At 46.7% G+C, this 25,091-nt stretch overlaps 1 protein-coding gene across 1 annotated transcript; it reads left to right on the forward strand.

Moving 5' to 3' along the window:
* The first annotated feature begins 10,387 nt into the window (after positions 1–10,387).
* Positions 10,388–24,024, forward strand: LOC309358617 (acyl-coenzyme A thioesterase THEM4-like). Its single transcript, XM_081891972.1, has 7 exons — positions 10,388–10,463; positions 13,069–13,278; positions 15,974–16,133; positions 16,898–17,063; positions 18,946–19,056; positions 22,371–22,495; positions 23,348–24,024. The coding sequence occupies exons 2-7, from the start codon at positions 13,147–13,149 to the stop codon at positions 23,404–23,406; spliced, it is 753 nt and encodes a 250-aa protein (XP_081748098.1). The 5' UTR covers positions 10,388–10,463; positions 13,069–13,146; the 3' UTR covers positions 23,407–24,024.
* Positions 24,025–25,091: the final 1,067 nt, after the last annotated feature.

The following is a 25,091-nucleotide window of genomic DNA, read 5'->3' on the forward strand; positions in this document are numbered from 1 at the left end:
GGCCTGTTTTTGTCTTTCGAGAAAAGATAAATACCCTAAGAGCAACGTGTTCTTTCAAGCTCGTCCCATCTTGGTGAGGCGAGGGTGGAGCTGGAGGGATTTAGCTTTTGAAAGGGAGGAGAACTGGTTCCGTCAACCCCAGGTCGCAGCTGACGGATGTCAGGACTCGAATCCGGGTGTGCAGCCCAGGTGTTTGTTTCTTGCTCGTTCCTTTAGAATTCTTCCGATTGAAGGGTCCCTTGGAAAATATGCGCTTTCCCACACATTGATGCATGTCAGGCATCTGGCAAAGGCAGTTATTTACCAGTCACTGCCTCCACCGACTGGCAGCAGCTGTCTCAGACGGGATCCTTCCCTGCCTTGCAAGCAGATTCCAAGGATTGAATCTGGGATCTTAGAATCATAGAATCATAGAAGAGTTGGAAGAGACCCCAAGGGCCATCGAGTCCAACCCCCTGCCAAGCAGGAAACACCATCAGAGCACTCCTGACATATGGTTGTCAAGCCTCTGCTTAAAGACCTCCAAAGAAGGAGACTCCACCCCACTCCTTGGCAGCAAACTCCACTGTCGAACAGCTCTTACTGTCAGGAAGTTCTTCCTAATGTTTAGGTGGAATCTTCTTTCTTGTAGTTTGGATCCATTGCTCCGTGTCCGCTTCTCTGGAGCAGCAGAAAACAACCTTTCTCCCTCCTCTATGTGACATCCTTTTATATATTTGAACATGGCTATCATATCACCCCTGAACCTCCTCTTCTCCAGGCTAAACATGCCTAGCTCCCTTAGCCGTTCCTCATAAGGCATCGTTTCCAGGCCTTTGACCATTTTGGTTGCCCTCCTCTGGACACGTTCTTCTTCATGGAAAGCAGAGGCTCCACCACAGAGCTGCAGCTTTTTCATGAATGCCCCAGAGATTGAGCAGTGCTAGTATGGTCATTAGGGACGTGGGTGGCGCTGTGGTCTAAACCACTGAGCCTCTTGGGCTTGCTGATCAGAAGGTCGGCTGTTCGAATCCCCACGACTGAGTGAGCTCCCGTTGCTCGGTCCCTGCTCCTGCCCACCTAGCAGTTCAAAAGCACACCAGTGCAAGTAGATAAATAGGTACCACTCCGGCAGGAAGGTAAAGGCATTTCCGTGCGCTGCTCTGGTTCGCCTGAAGCGGCTTAGTCATGCTGGCCACATGACCCGGAAGCTGTCTGCAGACAAATGCCAGCTCCCTCAGTCTATAGAGCGAGATGAGCGCTGCAACCCCAGAGTCGTCCGTGACTGGACCTAACGGTCAGGGGTACCTCATGAGAAGACTCCCTGGAAAAGATCCTGATGCTGGGAAAGATGGAGGGCACAAGGAGAAGGGGACAACAGAGGACGAGATGGTGGGTCAGTGTTCTCAAAGCTACCAGCATGAGTTTGACCAAACTGCGGGAGGCAGTGGAAGACAGGAGTGCCTGGCATGCTCTGGTCCAGGGGGTCACAAAGAGGCGGACACAACTAAACAACAACAAATAGAAAGTGTATGACCTCCGACTCTGGTTTCCATTGGGGGATAAAGAGTTGATCTAGAACTTGCTGACGGAGATCAGCATATAGTTGACAATTGAGAACCGTATGTCTAAGGGTTTCCACCAGGTGGTCTCCACATGGGCAAACTAGATGTAGCCACTGGTGACCAATAGTCCTTGATAGCCTTGTCCTCTGTGAATTGAAGCCGTCCAACTTCACTTCATCTCATGGTACAAATTCCACAGTTCTAACAATGCAGCATGTGTTGAAGTCCTTCCTTTAGCCTGCCCTGAACCTCCCAACATTCGATGTCCCTAATGTTGGGTCATCCATGCCAAACATAAACTTCCTTTCTTCTGCCATGTCCCTTTGCCTTCCTTGCCTTTTCTCTAGACGAAAACAGCTTCAAAACATGCAAATGCTTGTTTTGATCCAGGGTAAATATATGGTAAGAGGGGTGCGGGTGGCGCTGTGGGTTAAACCACAGAGCCTAGGACTTGCCGATCGGAAGGTCAGCGGTTCGAATCCCCACAACAGGGTGAGCTCCCGTTGCTCAGTCCCTGCTCTTGCCACCCTAGCAGTTCGAAAGCACATCAAGTGCAAGTAGATAAATAGGTACCACTCTGGCAGGAAGGTGAACAGTGTTTCCATGCGCTGCTCTGGTTCGCCAGAAGCGGCTTAGTCATGCTGGCCACATGACCCGGAAGCTGTACGCCGGCTCCCTTGGCCAGTAAAGCGAGATGAGTGCCGCAACCCCAGAGTCGGCCATGACTGGACCTAATGGTCAGGGGTCCCTTTACCTTTAAATATATGGTAGGAAGCTGCTGATGGAAAGGAAAATAAATGCTTCAAAGCACCCAAGTTGAGCACGGTTCCTCACCAGGTATAGTTTTTCTAACATCTTGTCAACACGGACCCTGTGCCCTGTAAACTGGCCTTAATATGCACCAGCCTAGGGTTGAACTACTCCACAAAGCTCATGTGGATTTCTCCCACCCAAAACGGTGAGGGGACTTGGGACGTTCTCAGCCGTGTGTTTAAAGCTCATAGGGTTAGGGATCCTGAGAACTGTCTTTTGTTGAGGGTGCTGGGAGTTGTAGCTCAGCGAGGGGCAAATGACAGTTCCCAGAATGCTTGTGGGTAGTTGATGTGCTTTAAATGTATGGTGTAGATGCATCCTTCATGCCATTCTAAATGGGCAGTCCCACTCTAAACAATCAGCTTCCCCCAAAGCATGATGGGAGCTTTTATTTGTTAAGGGTGCCGAAAGTTTCCAGTCCCTATCCTCCTCTCAGTCTGGGAGTCCCAGAGCTACAATCCCCAGCGTGCATTAACAATTTCTCTTCCCAGGGGACTCTGGGAATTGTAGTTCCGTGAGGGGGAATAGGGGTCTCCTAACAACTCTCATAATCCTTAGGAAACTACAGTTCCCATAAATCTTCTGGGGGAAGCCGTGGCTGTTTAAAAGTGGTATACCTCCCCACTCCAGTGGCAGTGAGTTCCATAGTTTAACTATGTGTTATGTGGCACCTCAGTCTGGCAGTACTATTTGGGAAGATGGCGGCCAAGGCCTGTTTTCCATTGTTCTGTTTTTTAGGTTGGCCTCTCAAACCCCATCCACATTACAACCCGTCAATTTCGTTTTGTCTCAACTGTTGACGGGCATCACCCCCTCTTTCGCTTTTAGTCTGCGATGGCATTACCAGGGCTGGCAAAGGTGGAATCCCCTGCGGATTAATGTGTCGCCAAGGCGGCTTGGTGTAATTACGGCCCCGAACGCTGCACAATCCCGAAGAGCTTTTCATCTCCAGGAAACAGACCGCTTCCAGATTCCCCCTCGTTCATTCGGCATAGGAATGTGTGTCACGAGCGAGCGCAAAACAATCAGCTCAGAGGAATTTTATCAAGGCAGCTCCTAGAACCGAGGCAAAATATGAAAAACAAAAACACTCCCAACCTCTCAACTTCCACTCCCAAGCTCATCTTTATCAGGGATCGCTTTATGTTTTAAGAGCGATTTAAAAATAAGGGAAGGAGAAAGAAAACACCTGTCAACTTTACTGATAACAATGACCATCAGTGCATCCATCTCAGTCCTCATCCTCCCTATATATTTAAAGCAGTACCATACGGCTTCGAACAGTCATTGCCTCCCCGCAAAGAATTCTGGGAGCTGTAGTTTGTTATGGGTGTCCCTTCACAGAGCTACAACTCCCAGAGTTCCTTGGGAAGACCTATTGATGGGTAAAGCACCCTGAAATAGGCTTTATAAAAACACATACATTGAAATGCACGTCCGATTTTTACAGCTAGGCTTGCTTTATCGGCAGGCACCAAGAAGAGAACAGCCACTGCCTAATTTCAATGGGCAGGGAGTTCCAAAGTGTAGGTGCCTCCACACCAAAGGATCTGTTTCCTCCGCATTGCAGAACGGACATTTTGTGGCATTTGTACTCGGACACGTTCAAGATTGCTTGCTGTGTCCACACACACATACACACACCTCGGTTCATGCCTCACGGTGTTGTCACTGGCCAGCTTGAGAGGCTAGCAGGACAACCCCCCGGGGTTGGGCTGGGATACAGAAATACCGGAGGCATGACTGAGGCAGGACAGTGCATGGTTTGTTGAGGTGGAGCAGTCCAGAAATAGCCCCCTGGAATGAATTCCACTGGCACAGATGGGATGCTAAGAATTCACAGCTGGGCAAAGAGAAAGGAGGAATTGTCATCGCGTGTTTTGCAAGGCCAGCAGATGTCCCAGTATTATTACTCTGCTCAGCTGCAGAATTTGCCGGAGGGTCACTTTGTTAGAAGGGATGCGGGTGGCGCTGTGGGTTAAACCACAGAGCCTAGGGCTTGCCAATCAGAAGGTCGGCGGTTCGAATCCCCGCGACGGGATGAGCTCCTGTTGCTCGGTCCCAGCTCCTGCCAACCTAGCAGTTTGAAAGCACCTCAAAGCGCAAGTAGATAAATAGGTACCCCTCCAGCGGGAAGGTAAACAGCGTTTCCGTGCGCTGCTCTGGTTCGCCAGAAGCGGCTTAGTCCTGCTGGCCACATGACCCGGAAGCTGTACGCCGGCTCCCTTGGCCAATAAAGCGAGATGAGCGCCGCAACCCCAGAGTCGACCACGACTGGACTTAACTGTCAGTGGTCCTTTACCTTTAGTCCAACCCCAGCAATGCAGGATTGGGGGGGGCGGGAACTGTAGTTTCAGAGTTGTTAGGCGGCTCTGAACTGCAGCCCCCGCATAGCTACAATTCCCATAGCTACAACCCTGGGATTGATTCTCAGATCCCTCTGGGAATTGTAGCTCTGCGAGGGGAACAGGGGGGTCTCTGAACAATGCCCCAGAGGGGTTTAACAATCTGAGCAGCCACAAGTTCAGCCCGTCGTCTTCAATTTCCCCCGTTAACTGGGATCTTCTCCGCGGAAGACGAAAAGTCAGTCTGCCCTTCCGCAGGCCTGGCACAAGCGAACTTCTCTGCTGAATGAGAAACAGCTCCCTGCGCACCACTCACTATCAGACTTTAACCACAAACACACAAACTCCACACTACGGCGGCTGTGAGTCACCCACCACGGTTCCTGTCCCGGGTGTGTGTTTTGCCAAAAATATTTGACGTTGCCAGGGCGACGGGGATGAATTCCTGCCACAGCACCACCACCCACAGCAGTTGCCGTGTGGGGTTTCTTGTTTTCGCTCCTGCTTGCTCACAACTGCTTAGCTCGCTTGGGACGGTTGCGCAGGAAGTGGGTTTGCCTTGCCTGCAGAATTCTGGGTATATCTCCAGGGATGAGGCAATAGATAACTTTTCTTTTTGTAAATCATTTTTATTCTTATTTTATTATGGAGACGACCCTTGCCTTCCAACTCAACACATGCTTCTTTAAGCAAGCAACACAACGACAGCATGGAAAATAAGACTTAGGGCTGCAAGGTGTGCACCAGTTCTTGACCATGTTCCTCCTTATCTACAAATGAAAGGGCTAAGCTACAGTTCCCAGGATCTCATGAGGGCAGGGATGTGGGATTCCATGTCTTTTCAGTGTCGGCTGCGTGAACTCACCCAGAGAACAGGGGAACAAAAAGCAGTAGCAAGGGCTCAGCTAGAATTTTCATAAAATATATTTTTAAAAAATCTCATTGCAGGGGCTTTGCACTATCCAACTCCGGCAGTCAGCCCAAGGGGGGAAGAGCCACTTGCTCTCAGAACAGGATCCGTAATCAAGTTACTTGTTTGGAGAGAAAAAAAATTGAGGGGAAAGAGACGCCCTTCCTGTGCACAAGCCCCTGACTCATTCTTGCCGAACAGCAAACCACAGAGGCTCGTAAAGGAATGAAACAGTCACTCTGTACAAGCAGTCTTGTAGTGGAGAAGAGAGAGCTGGGGGAATGGAGGAGAGGACATTGATGACTCAGACTTTGCATCAAATGATGAACAGCAAGACCTGGGAGAGTTTCAGGGTGCACTAGCTAGAGCAGGGTTGCCATTAACGACTCATCTGATCGCCATAGGCGACCAGGAACTCCACAAAGGGCGAGTGGAAGGACTGAGGAAGGAGAGGGACATGTCTCTCCCACCCTCTACAACCCAGCCTGCTTGGTTTCTGGGCTGGCCCTCGCTCAGCTCCGTCCCTCGTAATCATTTGTTTATGGCATTAGTACCCCACCATTAGGGACACATTTGGCGCTGTGGGTTAAACCACTCTTGGGCTTGCCAATTAGAAGGTCAGCGGTTCGAATCCCCGCGACGGGGTGAGCTCCTGTTGCTCGGTCCCTGCTCCTGCCAACCTAACAGTTCAAAAGCACGTCAAAGTGCAAGTAGATAGATAGGTACCACTCCAGCGGGAAGGTAAACGGCGTTTCCATGCGCTGCTCTGGTTCGCCAGAAACAGCTTAGTCATGCTGGTCTCATGACCCAGAAGCTGTACGCCAGCTCCCTTGGCCAATAAAGCGAGATGAGCGCCGCAACGCCAGAGTCAGCCATGACTGGACCTAATGGTCAGGGGTCCCTTTACCTTTTTACCCCACCATTTATTCAAAAACAGCCCCTGCCCTCGAGCTTTCATTCTGAGAAGGCATGGCACACAAGGAAAGAGGAACAAGAGGGAGGAGGGGAAAGCAAACTCAGGCACAAGCTCCTGCTGTTGCACTGGAGTTGTCGTAGCTGCCTTTTGGCAGCGTGATGACAGTCCTACAATATTATTATATAGCAGCGATGCTGTTATCACTGTGAGGCACTTGAAGCTCACAACACCACTGCTGTAAAAGTACAGTGCAAATATTAAATCAGAGGTAATCAAATCAAAATCAAGGGTGAAATTTGCACCCAGTGCCCCACCCACTGGTCCCTTGCGCCTCGCCCCCTGCCAGCAAGCAGTCCCCAAGAAATTTGCCCAGATTAGTCTGAAAAAAGGCTCATGGGAAGGTGGCAAAAAGTCTCAGACAATGTGCAGTGGTGTAGCAGTAGGGTGAAGCCAAGGAGCAATCCTTGGAATGAAACGTGGAGCAGATGCAGCTTTGAGCATTATCAGCACACCTCATGGACCGAGGCCAGACTGAAGTGGACGCTCCCAGGCATGCGAGCTGAATTCCAGTCTAAGGTGGAAGTCAGGCCTGAAATTTTTTTAACATGCGCATTCCACACATGCTCAACTCCCCCAGTTCTTTTCTCCACCCAGGATACATTATTTTCCCCAAGAGGATCTGGGTTGATGGTCAGCATTTTCTAGTAGGGAAGGGGAGGCCTCTCATGGATTGGGACCCAGCCTCACCGAACAGGGGCCTTACCTAAAATGCACACCTGGGAGTCATTTTGGACTCACAGCTGTCCATAGAGGCACAGGTCAATTCTGTGTCCAAGGCAGCTGTTTATCAGCTCCATCTGGTACGCAGGATGAGACCCTACCTGCCCGTGGACTGTCTCGCCAGAGTGGTGCATGCTCTGGTTATCTCCCGCTTGGACTACTGCAATGCGCTCTACGTGGGGCTACCTTTGAAGGTGACCCGGAAACTGCAACTAATCCAGAATGCGGCAGCTAGACTGGGGACTGGGAGTCACCAGTCACCACTTCTAGTCACTTTCTGAAGACTGGAGAAGAGACCCTCTTAAGAATATTAGGGGTTGGGCAGGAGAAGGACTAGATCATGGGTAGGCAAACTAAGGCCCGGGGGCCGGATCCGGCCCAATAGTCTTCTAAATCCGGCCTGCGGATGGTCTGGGAATCAGCATGTTTTTACATGAGTTGACTGTGTCCTTTTATTTAAATGCATCTCTGGGTTATTTGTGGGGCGCAGGATTTCGTTCATTCCCCCACCCCCCAAAAAATATAGTCCAGCCCCCCACAAGGTCTGAGGGACAGTGGATTGGCCCCCTGCTGAAAAAGTTTGCTGACCCCTGGACTAGACCATGTGAAAAATGAGCGTAATATTTTAGCTGCAGTATTCTAGCTTTGTATTCTCGTTATTAAAAAAGAGTGCCTAAACAATCTGTTGTTGCACTCATAACCTCGATTTAAGGTGCCATATAGCTCCTAGATTTCATATCTCAGTTTCTAACACTGCATAACTCCCGCTGCAATCCCTGAAGCACCATAGCCCAGACAGGGTTTCCGAGGGACGCAGTGTGGATTTAATGCCAGGGCTGCAGGCAGGATAAGTTGCCAAATGAAGCATTAAGAATATAAAAATATATTTACTGTTACACAGTGTTCTAGTAGTTTTTTTTTGTTCTTTCCTCCGCCCTCCAGTACAGTATTTGATCACGTTCCTGTTGCTTAGCAGAGACAAGAGTTTTCTTGCCATCCGCCCTGAAAGCCCTGCAAATAAAACGTCAGGATCAGAGTTGGCAAAAGCACCATTGTTAGGCTGCCTGGAGTTAGCAGAACAGGCCATGCGCAGTTTAGCCCAATTGCTCCCTCTTGCGTCTGAAAAAGCAGAAGATTCGGGGCAGGCAAAAGAAAGGACTTGTTCAAGCAGCAGGTAGTTCAGCTGTGGAACTCCCTCCCACAAGAGACAGGGATGGACAGCCGACCCAACTTGGACAGCTTTAGAAGAGGAGCAGCCAAATTTAATTTCCATTTCCTCTCACTTTTGAATTTGTATTCTGACTTTCTATATTGCTTCGCACAAGGCGGTTTGCATGCCGACAAAGCAACAAAGCACAGCGAGGAGAGAACTTCGTCTAGGGCAGAACCCGATCCGTAGATGTCCTAGAATTGTAGAATGGGAGGAGACCCCAAAGGCCATCTAGTCCAGCCCCCGGCAACGCAGGAGTCTCAGCTACAGCATTCATGGCAGACGGCCACTAAAAACTCTGCCCAGGAGTATATATGACAATGGTTATATTAATCTTGTTGAATCTTTTAGTGTGGTGGTTTGTTTGATTTTTCTGTCATTTGTTTGTTTGATTGTATGTTTGTTTACTTGTTAGTCAGTGTGTTTTATCATAAATGTATTTATTTTATATATATATATATATAATTAAAAAAATAAAAACTCTTGCTTAAAAACCTCCAAGGAAGGAGAGGGAGACCGTTCCACCATCAAACAGCTCTGAATGTCAGAAAGTTTTTTCTGTATGTTTAGTCAGAATCTCCAATGTAACTTGAAGCCATGGATTCGAGTCCTACCCTCGGGAGCAGGAGAAAACAAGCTTGCTCCATCTTCTATTATTACCACCCAGGGTGCGTAGGGTATATATTATAAATAATTGTTGTTGTTGTTTAGTCATTTAGTCGTGTCTGCCTCTTTGTGACCCCCTGGACCAGAGCACGCCAGGCACTCTTGTCTTCCACTGCCTCCCGCAGTTTGGTCAAACTCATGCTGGTCCCTTCGAGAACACTGTCCCACCATCTCGTCCTCTGTCCTCTCCTTCTCCTTGTGCCCTCCATCTTTCCCAACATCAGGGTTTTTTCCAGGGAGTCTTCTCTTCTCATGAGGTGGCCAAAGTCTTGGAGCCTCAGCTTCAGGATCTGTCCTTCCAGTGAGCACTCAGGGCTGATCTCCTTCAGAATGGAGAGGTTGGATCTTCTTGCAGTCCATGGGACTCTCCAGAGTCTCCTCCAGCACCAGAATTCAAAAGCATCCATTCTTCGGCGATCAGCCTTCTTTATGGTCCAGCTCTCACTTCCATACCTCACTACTGGGAAAACCATAGTTTTAACTATACGGACCTGTGTCGGCAAAGACAACAGGCATATAAATAATAGAATAATAATTAATAATTAATAATAAGTATTATTGTTGTTGTTGTTGTTGTTGTTATTTATTATTATTCTATCTGAAGGTGCCTATCCTATCTCCTCTCAGTCTCTTCTCCAGTTTAAACACCCCCAGGTGCTTCAACCGTTCCTCATCAGGCTTGGTTTCCAGAACCTTTGATCATCCGGGTCTCCCTCCTCCGCCCAATGAAAACTAAGAACCTCTCGGAAATTAGCATAAAAGACATATGATCCGGCGCTCCAATCAGCACCCGGTATCAGTTGGAAGGGCGGGCAAAGCGGAACAACCGCTCATTTCGAAGCCTCGGAGGGAAAGATGGGAGGCGCCTTATTGGCTTTTACAGGTTGATTGACAGGACCCAGAGCCAATGAATGATTTCGCGTAGCGTCAGTCCACCAATAGACAGCCAACCTATAGTTCTATCTCTCTCTCTCTCTCTCTCTCTCTCTCTCGCCCCCACCTCAACGGGCGCCTTTCTCCGCGTTGTCATAGCGACGGGCCGACGGGCGGGAAGCGCGCGTGTGTCTCGCGCACGCGCAGTGCCGCAAAGAATGGCGCCGCCTCGCCGCGGGCTCGGCTTGGATTCCTCTCGCCCAGAGAAAGAGCAAGAGGAGCACATGGGCGCATGCGCAGAAGCAGAGCCTGACTCACTCTTCCCCCCACCCTCGGGAGGGATGGGCGGAAGTGACGTTAGCGGAAGTCAGATGCCGGCTCCTGATATTGACTGAGGCAGAAGAAGGTGAGAGCGGAGAAGGAGGGAAAAGAGGTAAAGTTTTCTGTAGCCGGAATTTATTTATTTTTTTGGGGGGGGGAATATGGGTCAAAGGTCAGAGGAGGGGGAGAGGTGACCGTGGAGTTTCCTGGAGTCAAGGGGAAAATGAATATTCATGACTTAATGTTTACCAGATTATATGTTTTATTTTTAATTTTTATTTTATTTTATTTGGTTTTATGAATTTATATATTTTATTTTTTATTTTCTTTGGTTTTATGAACTTATATGTTTTATTTTCTTATTTTCTTTGGTTTTATGAACTTATATGTTTTATTTTCTTATTTTCTTTGGTTTTATTAATTTATATGTTTTAATTTTTTATTTTCTTTGGTTTTATGAACTTATATGTTTCATTTTTTTACTTTCTTTGGTTTTATGAATTTATGTTTTATTTTTTATTTGTATTTTGTTTTCGTTGGTTTTATGAACTTATATGCTTTATTCTTTCTTTTATTTTGTTTTATGAATGCATTGCTGGTTGCAAACTGTATAACAGAAATAATCAACAAATACTAAAGGCAAAATAAAGATAAGTATCCTCAGGCGATACTTGTTTTGCACATCAGTTTGTAATTAAGTTTAACACGACCTCCGATCTTCCCATTATGTTCCTGAATTGAATTCCTTAACTGCGCACTCACCTCTCTTTTTCCCTCCGTGTTATTTAACTTGCTTTAAATCTTGTAAGATTATCCTATTTACACACAGAGGTTCAGTCAAAACCTGCCAACGGATTGATATTCTTTTCCATAAACTCTGTATATGTCCCACTCTCTGATAGATAACCTTTTCGTCTGTAACCTTGCTGATAGACTCGCCAGTTCAGCATACTCTCTTAATTTATTTTGCCAGTCTGATTAGGATGTGGTATCCTCTCCCGTCAAACCTTTTGTGATTAGAAACTGTAGCATACATAAAGACACTCCTGAAATTGTATGTTATATATGTTTTATGGTGATAGATAGATTTAATTAAGGGATGCGGGTGGCGCTGTGGGTTAAACCAAAGAGCCTCTTGGGCTTGCCAATCAGAAGGTTCGAATCCCCACAACAGGGTGAGCTCCCGTTGCTCGGTCCCAGCTCCTGCCCACCTAGCAGTTCAAATGCACACAAAAAAGTGCAAGTAGATAAATAGGTATAGCTCTGGTGGGAAGGTAAACGGTGTTTCCGTGCGCTGCTCTGGTTCGCCAGAAGCGGCTTAGTCCTGCTGGCCACATGACCCGGAAGCTGTACCCCGGCTCCCTCGGCCAATAAAGCGAGATGAGCACCGCAACCCCAGAGTCATCCGCAACTGGACCTAATGGTCAGCGGTCCCTTTACCTTTACCTATGGTTTTAATTAAGGGACGCGGGTGGCGCTGTGGTCTAAACCACTGAGCCACTTGGGCTTGCCAATTGGAAGGTTGGTTCGAATCCCCGCGACGGGGTGAGCTCCCGTTGCTCAGTCCCTGCTCCTGCCAACCTAGCAGTTCGAAAACATGTCAAAGTGCAAGTAGATAAATAGGTACCGCTCTGGCGGGAAGGTAAACGGCATTTGTGTGCGCTTCTCTGGTTTCGCCAGAAGCGGCTTAGTCATGCTGGCCACATGACCCGGAAAAACTTTCTGCGGACAAACTTCAGCTCCCTCTGCCTGTAAAGCGAGATGAGCGGTGCAACCACAGAGTCATCTGCGACTGGACCTAATGGCTTAGTTAACCCCTGGCTTAGTCCCTGGCAGATTCTCCAGGGAGGGCTGGGAGAGGCCCTGCCGCTCTCAAACCCTGGAGGAGCAGCTGCCAGATAGTGTAGGCAGCGCTGACCCAGATGCATAAATGGTCCGACTCAGGATGAGGCAAGCTTCTCATTTATTTCCTGGCAGTTAGTAAAAATTGCCGGGTGGGGACCTGTGTTAGTGGGGAATGCAATTATGAGCAAGTTTTTGCTCCATGCTTGCAATGCTTTGCCACCCAACGTAGCTGAATAAGTTTCGGGATGGGCAGAAGGGAGGCCTTCTCCGCACGGTGCGTAGTTAAAGCTGGACTCTGCTCCCGCTGCAGACGGTGACGGCCAGGAAAGGACAAAATCTTAATTTCAATTTGATTTAGCCTGATCCTCTACCCCCTTTTCCCTTTCCTCTTCTATGACGAAACCCTTTCTGGGACCCCACATTTAAATTCTTCCCTGGTCTCCTTGCTGGCCCTAGTAGGACCAACTTGGCCAGTTAGGCCTGGTGATCATTTGATGTCTACTGACTGGGTTTTGTTTTCTTTTGTTTTTCCCAAAACGACCCCTGAATTTCATTGATATTGATGCTGCATTTTATGTTGTATTTTATGCTGTTCTTAAGTCCCATTTCTATCATTGTTTTATATTTGCTGTTAGCCGCCCTGAGCCCAGTTTTTAAACCAGGAAGGGTGGGGTATAAATAAAAAAATATTATAATGATTATTATTAAGAGGGTGAGGCTGCCAAGTCCTCCGCTGTCCCTCCTTAGTCAGAAGCCAGCATCCCTCCGAAGCCCAGATGCCGGGAGAACCTGCGAGGTTTGCATTTCTCTTGCCAAACTGTGACTGGGCCATTCTCCCTTGGCAGGTGTTGTCCCTTCCGGCCGCATCTTGATCCGCAAGAAGAGTGACTGGCGCTTATCCCTGAGACGTGTACGAGTCGGACATGCTGAGGAGCTTCGCCCGGCTGGCTAAGGGGCTGGCTCGCTGGGGGGGCCCCAGATGTGGTCTCCCAGGAGCAGAAGCAGCGTCTCAAGGAGTCTTGCCTTCTTCCCAGATGCCGTTGTGGAAAGCCGCAGTGAGTATAGGATCACAGAGCTGTAGATTCGGATGGGATCCCAAGGGTGATCCAGTCCAACCCTTTGCAGTCACAGCGTACATGAGGTGGATGCTATTTGTGGCTCTGGGACACTGACATTTCAAGCCATCATCTAAACGAGATCCACCAAATGAGGTCAAATTTGGGATTATTTCGATGACGGCTTAAAGCTTGACCTTTTGCCTGTGCTTTTGGGCACAGAGACTGCTGCCCAGTTGTCTGATTTGCTGTGTTTTTATTGGTTTTCTTTTAAATCTGATTTTTATGATTTTATTAATACTAGCCCCTTACCCTTTAATGACACCCAACGTCCTTCTCTGGTTCTGAGGAGAAGCACTTCTTATCTGTCACAAACATACCACCCTTTATGCTCTTGTCTGACTGTGCTAATAGCACTGTGCTGGTAGCAGGATAGGTGCTCGGACTCGCTAAGTGCAGAATTCAACAGCCCGGGGCTGTGTACACAACCTACTCTTAAAGCACGCATCTGCCCTTGACATAATATTGGGGACTGTAATTTGCCCATCACAGAATTACCATTTCCTGCCCCATCAACAAACTGCAATTTCCTGCATTCTTTGGGGAAAGTCAGGTGCTTTGAACGTATGGTGTGTATTCAGATACGGTATCAGTTTTGAGCACCAGTGAGACCAGTTTCACAGAAAACAGAAGTTAATTAGGGGAGCTGAAGTTTTGCCAGTTCTTTCGTAGCTTTCATGTTCCCTGGCTTTCGGCAGTGTTAGACGGGGCTGGCAGGAATGCAGCAACATCTGAAGAGCCAAAGATTCCCCACCCCTGTTGTAAATAAAGAGATTACGCTCTTGTGCAAGATGGGTGCTGTATCGAGTGTGAAGCCCATGTCACGTTATTGCGCATGGATGTGACTATAAGAGTAATGTAAAGGTAAAGGGACCCCTGACCATTAGGTCCAGTCGTGGCTGACTCTGGGGTTGTGGCGCTCATCTCGCTTTACTGGCCGAGGGAGCCGGCGTCCAGCTTCCGGGTCATGTGGCCAGCATGACGAAGCCGCTTCTGGCGAACCAGAGCAGTGCACAGAAACGCCGTTTACCTTCCCGCCGGAGCGGTACCTATTGATCTAATTGCACTTTGATGTGCTTTCGAACTGCTAGGTTGGCAGGAGCAGGGACCTTCTGATCGGCAAGTCCTAGGCTCTGTGGTTTAGCCCACAGCTAAAAACATTATTGTTTAGACCAGGGTTTCCCAAACTTGGGTCTCCAGCTGTTTTGGGGCTACTATTCCCATCATCCCTGGCCGCTGGTCCTGCTAGCTAGGGATTATGGGAGCTGTAGTCCAACAACAGCTGGAGACCCAAGTTTGAGAAACCCTGGTTTAGACAAGTCTATTCAAATGCTTATAACGTTGAGGCAATTTAAATCTGTTTCAGTATTATAATTTTTGCGTTTTTTTAGAGTATGGCTGTTATTGTTTTCTTGATTTTCTTGTTTTATCTTTGAGGTATTTTTTTACAATCAAGTAGAGTATAATTTTTATAAAATAAATAATTACCACTGAAACTGGCTCGGAGCTAGCTGAGGCAGAGTGTCATCTTAGCTGTCTGCCCATTACGTCAGAAAGCAGAAAGCAGCCTCCAGCTTTTGGTAGTGATTCACACCCACACACCCAGGTCTATCCCACCCATCCAGCAATCATGTAACACCTGGGTAGACAAACTAAGGTCTGGAGGCTGGATCCGGCCCAATCGCCTTCTAAATCTGGCCCACAAACGGTCTGGGAATCAGTGTGTTTTTACATGAGTAGAATGTGTCCTTTTATTTAAAATGCATCTCTGGGTTATTTGTGGGGCATAAGAATTTGTTCATTCCCCCCCCCCAAAAAAATATAGTCCGGCCCCCCACAAGGTCTGAGGGACAGTGTACCGGTCCCCTGCTGAAAAAGTTTGCTGACCCCTGATGGAACATCATGATTTTACTGTGTACTATTATATTCTAATTATGTTACTTTATTTGATTTAAGTTACTCCAATTTAAAGTTATGTTTTAGGTGTGTGTTCTTCGTTGTATACTTTGTTGCTGTAAGCTGCCTTGTGAATAGTGATATAGAAAGGTGGTATACAAATTAAAAATGAAATTAAATCAGCTGTCAAATCATTTCCATCTGCCCCCCTACTTTCCATGACTTTCCTAGGGTTAGACTCATGAGGTGTATGTACGTTCATATATATACATTCATATGTGTGTGTATGTGTGTGTGTGTGTGGATTCAAAGGAGGACTTGAACAGGAATTCATGGGAAAAACTTTGATAAATGTTTTGGTGTTGTTGTTGCTTCCTCGTGCTTAGGTGCCCCCCCCCTTTTGGCCTCTGCCCCCCCGCCCCCCCCCCGAACCTGGGCCCTGGAAGATTCAAAGAGTTTGAATGCATCCCTCAAGCTGAAAGTGGTTCCCTACCCCTAGATTGAATGCATTCAGCAGCTGGTGATAGTGTCAGGGGCAAAAACTGGAGCTGGGCCTATACCTAGGAGCTTTGAAGGGTAGGAGAGCAGAGCAGGATGGGAAAGAAAGCTGTTTGAGTCACTGGTGGAAAATGCAGTAAGTCACAGGTGATGTATTTGCTGTGCTATAACCTGGATCCTTATCCCCTCTTTTCTACGCACCTTTAGTTCCCTGGCTTACGTACATTCCCCTTCTTTACAGGCACTATTCCATGAGTCTGAGCATGCAAAGGACTATGCCATCCCCAACGCCAGCTGGACTCCAGAGATGGTGAATCAGTTCAACAGGTTCATGGCGATGGCGAAAGACGGAACGTGGAAAAGGCTGCCTTCTTATAGGAATGTTGCAGATCACGTTCCAGGCAAGGACCTCTTTTTCATTCCTTTCTCTCTCTCCTTGCTAAAACCTTTGCCACCAGCCTCTGTTTCATCCAGAATATCAGGGATGGCAAACTGGTAGTCCTTTGCATGTTCTTTGATTCCAACTCCAATTGTTCTCATTCTGTTCTGCCCAATGTCAAATTTGGGCTTTTAGTGTTGTATCTCCTTTTCCTTGGAATCACCCTCCTCTTAAATACTACTATACAGGCGCCCACTGAAGACCTTCCATTTCCAAGATGCCATTTAAGTAGAGATTTTCCCCAGTCTGTATCTCTGCTGAAATTGATTTTTAAATAGTTGTACAGATGTTTTTATTTGTTTTATTCATTGCATTTGTTCCCTTCTGTGGACTCCAATTGCTCTTGTTCTGTTCTGCAGAATGTCGGAATTGGGCTTCTAGTGTTGTGGCTGAAAGGGGGTTGTTGTTGTTGTTCTGTATTTGTGTTTTCATTTTGTATTTTGTTGTATACCTCCCTGTGATTTTGGGGCGAAGGTTGGCATATCTATTTAATAAGTAATAATATTTAGTGGGCGCCTTAAAAATCATTCATAAGGCGCCTGTCTGAGCAGGCCGGTGGCAGGAGCACCTAAAAGGAAGACACCTAAAAGCTAATTGATGAAGCCCTGCCCTCGTCCCTGCCTCTTCCTTTTTCCCAGGCACCGAGAGTTACTCGGTGTTGTTACTGCATGCAGGCGAGTCCATAATAAGACCGTGCTCATTCACGACTTGATGCTGCTCCCACAGTAAGGATGAGGCAAGGGAACGAGCTAAAGGACAGAGCCAGCCGCCTCTTCCTCAGGAACCTCGACGAGGAAGGCATGGGCTTTGAATACGCGATGTTTCTCAACCCGTCAGAGAAAAGGATGGTGTCCATGTTCCAGCTTGGTCCCTACCTCGAAGGGCCTCCAGGGTAAGGACTGAACCAGAACCGTGACCCGTTTTCTAAACCATGGGCCCTTGGAGGTGTTTGATTGAGTTTGGTGGGCACCATCCACCTGGCCATTTTTCTGTGCCCTTCCCTGGCGCTCCCAATAGAGAAATTGCACGTGTTTATGCCTCACTTTTCCAAGGGATGTGGATAAAAGCAGGATCCGGTGGAATTACCGTATTTTTCGCTCTATAGGACACACCCGACCATAGGACGCACCTTGTTTTATAGGGGGAGAGCAAGAAAAAAAAATCTCCCCCTCTCTGCTCAGCGCCCCTTCAGCGAAGCGGCAGGAGAAATGGAGCCCCTTCCATTTCTCCTCCCGCTTTGCTGAAGGGGGGCTGCGCAGCTCACCCTCTCTGCTAAAGCCAGGAGAGTTTTGCCCTCCTGGCTTTAGCGAAAGGAACCGAAGTCTTTGGAGCACAGCGCGAGGTCCCGCTGTGCTCCAAAGGCTTCAGGTGGCTATCTCTGAAGCCTGGAGAGCGAGAGGGGCCCGTGTGCACCGACCCCTCTCGCTCTCCAGACTTCAGTGAAAACAACACGAAGCCTCCGGAGCGCGGACATTCTCCCTCTGCTCTTCCAAGGCTTTGCGTTGCTTTCGCTGAAGCCAAGGAGCCTGCATTCGCGCACAGGACGCGCACACATTTCCCCTTAATTTTTGGAGGGGAAAAAGTGTGTCCTATAGAGCGAAAAATACAGTAATTTGAGCCTGCAGATGTTCAGGGGTGTGGTGGCCTGGGAGAGGGCCTTCCTAAGTTGTGGAACTTCATCCCCACGTAGATGTACTTGGAACCCTCATTACACACTGCTTTTGACAAATTCTGGCCTTTGACAAACCTGGCCTTTGACACCTGAGAGGTGTGTTTTCAGGGACCACCACCCTATTCCTTTTTTATTTTTTTATTTCCAAAACCAAGAAAAAGAAAAATTACAAGCATCAAATTCAGCATCCATATCCATTTCCTAACATACATGGTTAGCTAAATCAAATATACCTAATTACTCTAAACTTCTCTTTGCTGTATACAAATACATCACAATTGTTGTTGTTGTTTAGTCGTTTAGTTGTGTCCGCCTCTTTGTGACCCCCTGGACCAGAGCACGCCAGGCCCTCCTGTCTTCCACTGCCTCCTGCAGTTTGGTCAAACTCATGCCATTAGCTTCAAGAACACTGTCCCGCCATCTCATCCTCTGTCGTCCCCTTCTCCTTGCGCCCTCCATCTTTCCCAACTTCAGGGTCTTTTCCAGGGAGTCTTCTCTTCTCATGAGGTGGCCAAAGTCTTGGAGCCTCAGCTTCAGGATCTGTCCTTCCAGTGAGCACTCAGGGCTGATTTCCTTCAGAATGGAGAGGTTTGATCTTCTTGCAGTCCGTGGGACTCTCAAGAGTCTCCTCCAGCACCAGAATTCAAAAGCATCCATTCTTCACCGATCAGCCTTCTCTATGGTCCAGCTTTCACTTCCATACATCACTACTGGACATCACAATTAGAAATTATATCTTAAAACTTTTATTTATATTGCTCACCACCCTATTCCTGTGGCTGTGATCTGTTTTAAATGTTCTGAATCTTGAATCTTGCATTGTTATAACCACGTTCTGGGACCTGTTGCTTAAGGGTGGGTTATAAATTCAGTAATAATTATTCCAGCGATAATGGCAATATCCCTTCTCCTGTAACAGTGGGCAAAACAGGCAGTCCAGGAGTACCTGGTATCCACTCCTGCTCTGGGACCTCGCGTCTCCCTGAATCCACGCTCTCCTGCCTCCAGTCCCACACGTGGAAGTCATCTTTGCACATCGTCTTCTTTTTTTCCACAAAGTTTGTGTGGTTTTTATTTTTAAATTAACTTTTCATTTTTACAGGTTTGTACACGGCGGCTGCATCGCCACCATCCTGGACAGCGTCCTTGGCACATGCGCCATCTTCGTCGCTGGCAGGGTGTTGACCGCAAACCTCACCATAAACTACAAGAGGTGAGCAAACCTGCCTTTGTAGAACTAAGAACTTAGGAAATTGGCGCATGATCAGCATAGGTCATGGGTTTGATTTTAAGCACCTTGCAAATCTTTCAACACATTTGGCAAAGCAAGAGTCCATTCAGTAATAAGAATTCTGGACATTTGAATAGAACATATACTCTCCTAGGATCTTATTTAAATTTTTCCAAGGGTCTGTCTGGTTTCCCGGTTCAGAAAACCGGGCTCAGGGCAGCTAACAACAAAGTTAAAACACTTAATTGATGCAACAAAAGACAGCATAAAATACAGTATAAAACATGAATAACAATAAATTCAGAATTAAAAAATCAATTTAGGTGGCAAATCCATCCAATAAACATAAGATGATCACCAGGGCTAGCTGGCTAAATTAGTCCTATTTTGGCCAGCGAGGAAACCAGGGGAGAATTAGCTGTGGGATCCCAGAGCAGGTCATCTTCATAAAAAGGGGAGGGAGAGGAATAAAAGGCTAAATTCAAATTGAAAGCCAGGCAGAACAGCTCTGTCTTACAGGCCCTGCGGAAGGAGGTTAAATCCTGCAGGGCCCTGGTCTTGTAGAGCCAGTGTGGTGTAGTGGTTAAGAGCGGTAGTCTCGTAATCTGGAGAACCGGGTTCGAGTCTCCACTCCTCCACATTCAGCTGCTGGGTGACCTTGAGCCAGTCACACTTCTCTGAAATCTCTTAGCTCCACTCACCTCACAGAGTGTTTGTTGTGGGGGAGGAAGGGAAAGGAGAATGTTAGCCACTTTGAGACTCCTTAAAGGGAGTGAAAGGCGGGATATCAAATCCAAACTCTTCTTCTTCTTCTTGTGGGACAGAGCATTCCATCAGGTCGGAGCCACCACTGAGAAGGCCCTGGCCCTGGTGGAGGATAGTCTGACTTCCTTAGGGCCCAGGACCCTAAGGGCAGACCAGGAGAGGCGGTCCTGTAAAGACAAGGGACCTAAGCCGCAAACTAGCAACAGTAAAGAAGTCAGCTTATGCTACTCTGAAGTTTTTCTGTTCTAAAGGTGGCAGGCTGGTAATTCCAGCCCTAAAAGTCTAGCTAGGGGAAGTAGTAGCTCAAATGCAGTATAGTATTGAGATCTGGGGGATAAATCACAACAACCGAGAGGTCCAGAGAGTGGCAACACAAGAACGGGGCCTTCTCTGCAGTGGCTCCCCTTCTGTGGGATGCTCTCTCCAGGGAGGCTCACCTGTTGCCTTCATTATACACCTTTCAGCACCAGGCAAAATGTTCCTTTTTAACCAGGCCTTTTAAAATGTGGGGGTTTTTTGGGAGAGGGGTTATTGGGTTGTTGCTTTTATTTTGATTATGTATTTTGTGGTTTTATATTTTGATTTTGTTCTGTGAACTGCCCTGAGTCCTCTGGGTATATGGTGGTATATATATTCAATAAATAATAATGACCTGGAAGTCTGCCAGAGTAAGTTCCTAAGGTGTCTGTTGGCAGTACCTCCAGGTACCCCAGCTGCTTTCCTTAGGACAGAGACAGGTGTGGTGTCTGTAAAAGCTAAGATGGAGATGGCTGCTCTTTCGTACTATAAAAGGGTCCTGGATATGCCAGAGGACTGTTTGCCGACTCTGCCTGGAGAAACAGTGGAAGAAGGGTGGTTGGGACAGGCTAGTACAAGACTTGCTAGCCTCAAAAAACCTGACGTTTTTGTATTCCCTGGAGTTAAAAGACTGCTCAGGGATTGGATCTATAAGCAGGATAATGGGCAAGACTCATCTTTAATCTATATCTCTAAATTCTCCCGTTGGTACCATTTGCTGAAGTCTAACCACAGCAGAGCCCAATATTTGCAGACACTTACCTTTGCCTCCCTGATAACTGCTTTTAGAGCTCCCCGCTTTCAAACAATGCCCACGTCAGTCTTAGATGGAAGATACAGGAAAGTTCCAAGGCATTTAAGATTCAGTATTTGTGGCGTAGGTGAAGTAGAACAGTGTTTCCCAACCTTGGGCCTCCAGCTCTTTTTGAGCTACAATTCCCATCATCCCTGACCACTGGTCTTGCTAGCTAGGGATGATGGGAGTTGTAGGCCAAAAACATCTGGAGGTCCAAGGTTGGGAAACACTGAAGTAGAAGACCTTCCCCATTACATACTCCATTGCCAGCTCCATCAAAACCTCAGAGATTTTTTTGAACAGATGTTGGCACCGCTACAGGGACAGAACCCTGGAGTGAAAATACAGTGATACCTCAGGTTAAGTACTTAATTCGTTCCGGAAGTTCATTCTTAACCTGAAACTGTTCTTAACCTGAAGCACCACTTTAGCTAATGGGGCCTCCCACTGCTGCTGCGTGATTTCTGTTGTCATCCTGAAGCAAAGTTCTTAACCCAAGGTAATATTTCTGGGTTAGCAGAGTCTGTAACCTAAAGCGTATGTAACCCGAGGTACCACTGTACGTTGACTATTATCTGACTGTGCTTGTCAGATATAAAACAGACTTATTTGCAAAAGCCGGTAAAAGTATTTGTGCTAGTCGCATAAAAGACAGTGCTGTAGACTGTGCAGAGGACTCATTAATTGGATTTATTGTAAATGGTTGTTTATTTCTGGATCTTCCTTAATAGGTTTTATTGCAGTTTCTCGTTTTGTAACTGGATCTGTAATGGCATTTAGTCAAACACAATAAATGGTTGATTATAGGTTGAGGGGTTTTAAAAATCCCAGTCTGTTTTGGCTGTGGATTTGAATTTTAATAGATATATAATGGTTTTATATGTGTTTTTATTGAATTTATTTATGCAGAGGTATAAATGTGATTTACGAGAAGCAGCAGCTAGTCTAATAATTAATAGTGTCAGGACAGAACGCTTTCCAGTGGAGAAGGGCACCAGACAAGGGTGTCCTCTCTCAGCTTTACTTTTTATATTGACATTACAAATATTGTTGTCGGAAATAAGGAAAGACAAAGAGATCATAGGAATAACATTGGGAAAAGAGGTTTTTAAGATCAGGGCCTTTGCGGATGATATTTTGTTAGCAACAGAAGAACCAGAAGCAAGAATCGCTAAAGCAAAGAAGATAATATATGATTTTGGCAAGGTGTCTGGCTTTAAAATGAATATGGAAAAGACAAAACTTATGGTAAAAAATAAGCAAGAACAAGAGCAAAAAGAACTTCAGGAAAAGGTTGGCTTACAGATTGTTAAGAAAGCAAAATATTTGGGTATAGATCTAACTATGAAGAATATTAATCTGTATAAAAATATTTATTGCTGTTTTATTGTTGTTAACCATTTTGGGATAAAATAACATCTCCCCCCCCCCCCGTTAGTCCTATCCCGCTGGGCTCCGTAGTCTTGGTGGAGAGCAAGCTGGACCGGATAGAGGGCCGGAAGGTGTTTGTGACTGGGCATGTGCAGAGTGTCGATGGGCAGACGGTTCACACAGAGGCCACAGGTAATGGCTTGGTTCTTGCTATCGTTTGCTGCTGTTGTTGGTGCTACGTCAAAGCTTTCACACAGCATTTTATTTTATTTTATTTATTATTAATGTTGCAATACATATATGAAATCTTTACATAATAATACATATACAGTATATACCGTATTTTTTGCTCCCTAAGACGCACCCGACCATAAGATGCACCTAGTTTTTAGAGGGGGAATGCAGGAAAATAAGTATTCTTTAAAGGGAGCGCTGAGCAGAGCCTGTATGCATCCCAGGCTCTGCTCAGAACTCCCTTTCACGAGCCGCGTGGAGCGTCTGTGCAGTGCTTGCAGGCTTTTCCCCGAGGAGGGAGAAGGGCAGCCCATCTTTGCATTCGCTCCATAAGACGCACAGACATTTCCCCTTACTTTTTAGGAGGGAAAAAGTGTGTCTTATAGAGCGAAAAATACAGTACATAAATTCACATTTTCACATTTCATTATGTCCCAACATTTATCCATTTCTTATTTCTTGCCCTGTGTCTTCCTTCCACCTGTGCGTGACTTCCTTGTTAGTATTTTGTAACTTTATTATTGAGATTGTATTTTTGTATCTTAATAATTAAACATTCAATCTTATATATCTGCTTAGCTTAGCTTAACTTAACTTTGTGAAGTCTATACACATCAATAAATTATTGTTGGAGCATCTTTCGGTCATGTATTCTTCCACACATTTCCATTCCTGTTTGAGATTTTGATTAGATTGCATTCTAATTGTTGCCGTCATTTTTGCTAATTCAGTCATTAAAAAAAAAAAAATGTTCTTTCAATGTTGGTACTCACACAGCATTTTATTTCCCCCCTCCTGTTTCTGTTTTAGCTCTCTTCATCCAGTTCCAGTTAAAGGACTCCATCCAGCAGCAAGCCTCTTCCAAATAGCCCACCGGAGGAAATCCAGTCTTTTCCCCTGAAAGCTGGGCGTCTTGAACAGGTCCAGTCCAATGCCTAGTCTTTAGCGCTTGAGCCTGGGGAGACCGACCTCTGCAAAAGCGCTTTGGCTCCCTCCTGAACCACCTCTGCGCACTTTGGCAAGCGTGCATTTCCTCTTCCCACGTTTGACTGCAAAGTGCGTCCTGTCTTCCTGGCCAGTACCTCCTCAACGTATCCCTAGGGCTGTTCCTGTTAAACAGAGCTCTCAGAGCTGAACCGTGGCAGCTCTTTCATATACCATTCTCCGCAATGCAGTATTGAACTTTGAAGCAGTGTTTTCCGGCCTTTGCCAAGCTAAGCTCGTCTGTTATCAACAATGGATTTCCACTTCCTCTCTTGTTCACCTGTCTGCCTCCGACTGCCAATAACCCTCCTCAGCTTGTCCAGAAAACACAGCACCTCTTTCAGGAAGGAAGCTTGCCTCTCTACCTTTTGGGGAAATCATCATCCTCAAACCTTTTATTGGCATCACATGCAACATCCAAACAAATCAATACAGAATTACTACTTCCCCAGTGGCACAAAACATTTGCTGAAAGAAAGGAGGCAGAGCAGTCTATCGTAACATCTCTTGGTCTCCAGGGAGATCAGACATCTGCAGTGTATTTCGATGAGAGAAAACCAAATAGAGATATTTAGCCGCTAACTTGGTGAGCTCCTGATCATTCCCCAGTAATAGAAAATGTATGACCTCCGACTCTGGTTTCCATTGGGGGATACAGAGTTGATCTAGAAATTGCTGGCGGAGATCAGCATTTAGTTTACAATTGAGAACCATATGTGTGAGGGTTTCCACCTGGTGGTCTTCCACCCTGCCTGAGAACCTTCCTTTTGGAGAAATGCTACAATCCTAGAAACTGGTTCCTGGGAAATCTGGATCTTTTTCTACATGCAAAGTGGCTGTTTCTTCTGGAGAAAACGATTTAGGCCAAACAGTGTTGTCATTGCTACTTAAGCAGACTTGTGCCATGTCTAGGGCACATAGGTTTTTTTGTTGTTTTTTTTTGTATATAGGGCAAGTTTATATATATATATATATTATATAATATATAATAAGCAAAGTAATATATTTGCAGGAAGGGGGGGAATGTGTATGCCTAACTTAACTCATAGCACCATGGAAAGTATTTTCTGTAAAACAGCTTATCCAGCAAGCTTAGGGCAAACTCTCACAATGTCTTCCATAGCAGACCTTGCCTTTATTCAAAAACCCGCTGATCAGCCCCACTTGTACCCATGTGCTGTTCTGGTCGCTTATCAGGCGGTCTAACTATTGGTGGGGAAACCTGGCCAGATATGTCCCATTTTTTAACCAGAGTAAACAGAGGTGTTCTCTGCAGTCCAGACATGTAGAGTGGTATCCCAGCATTAGCCCTACCCAAGGTAGGCCCATTGAACTCAATGGATGTGGCCGTTGCAGGTCTATTAATTTCATTGGGCCTGCTCTGAGTAAAACTTAGTTGAGTGCAATCCATGCTTACCTTTACATCAGAGGTGTTGGTGCCCTACAAGAGGAGGATCATTGCCTGCTATTCTCTCCCCCCCCCCTCTCTCTCTCACACACACACACACACACAGAGAGAGAGAATCTTAGCTGGTGGAAAGCAAACACTCTTCATACAAATCAAGGCCCA

The sequence above is a fragment of the Podarcis melisellensis genome (genome assembly GCF_964234715.1).
Source record: "Podarcis melisellensis genome assembly, chromosome: 16".
In the NCBI taxonomy this organism is placed as follows: Eukaryota; Metazoa; Chordata; class Lepidosauria; order Squamata; family Lacertidae; genus Podarcis; species Podarcis melisellensis.

Excerpts from the sequence above, each read along its gene's own strand:
- LOC309358617 (XM_081891972.1), top strand. The coding sequence starts at position 13,147 with ATGCTGAGGAGCTTCGCCCGGCTGGCTAAGGGGCTGGCTCGCTGGGGG. Across the intron at positions 13,279-15,973 it reads TGCCGTTGTGGAAAGCCGCA|GCACTATTCCATGAGTCTGA; the intron begins GTGAGTATAGGA and ends CCTTCTTTACAG. Across the intron at positions 19,057-22,370 it reads CTCACCATAAACTACAAGAG|TCCTATCCCGCTGGGCTCCG; the intron begins GTGAGCAAACCT and ends CCCCCCCGTTAG.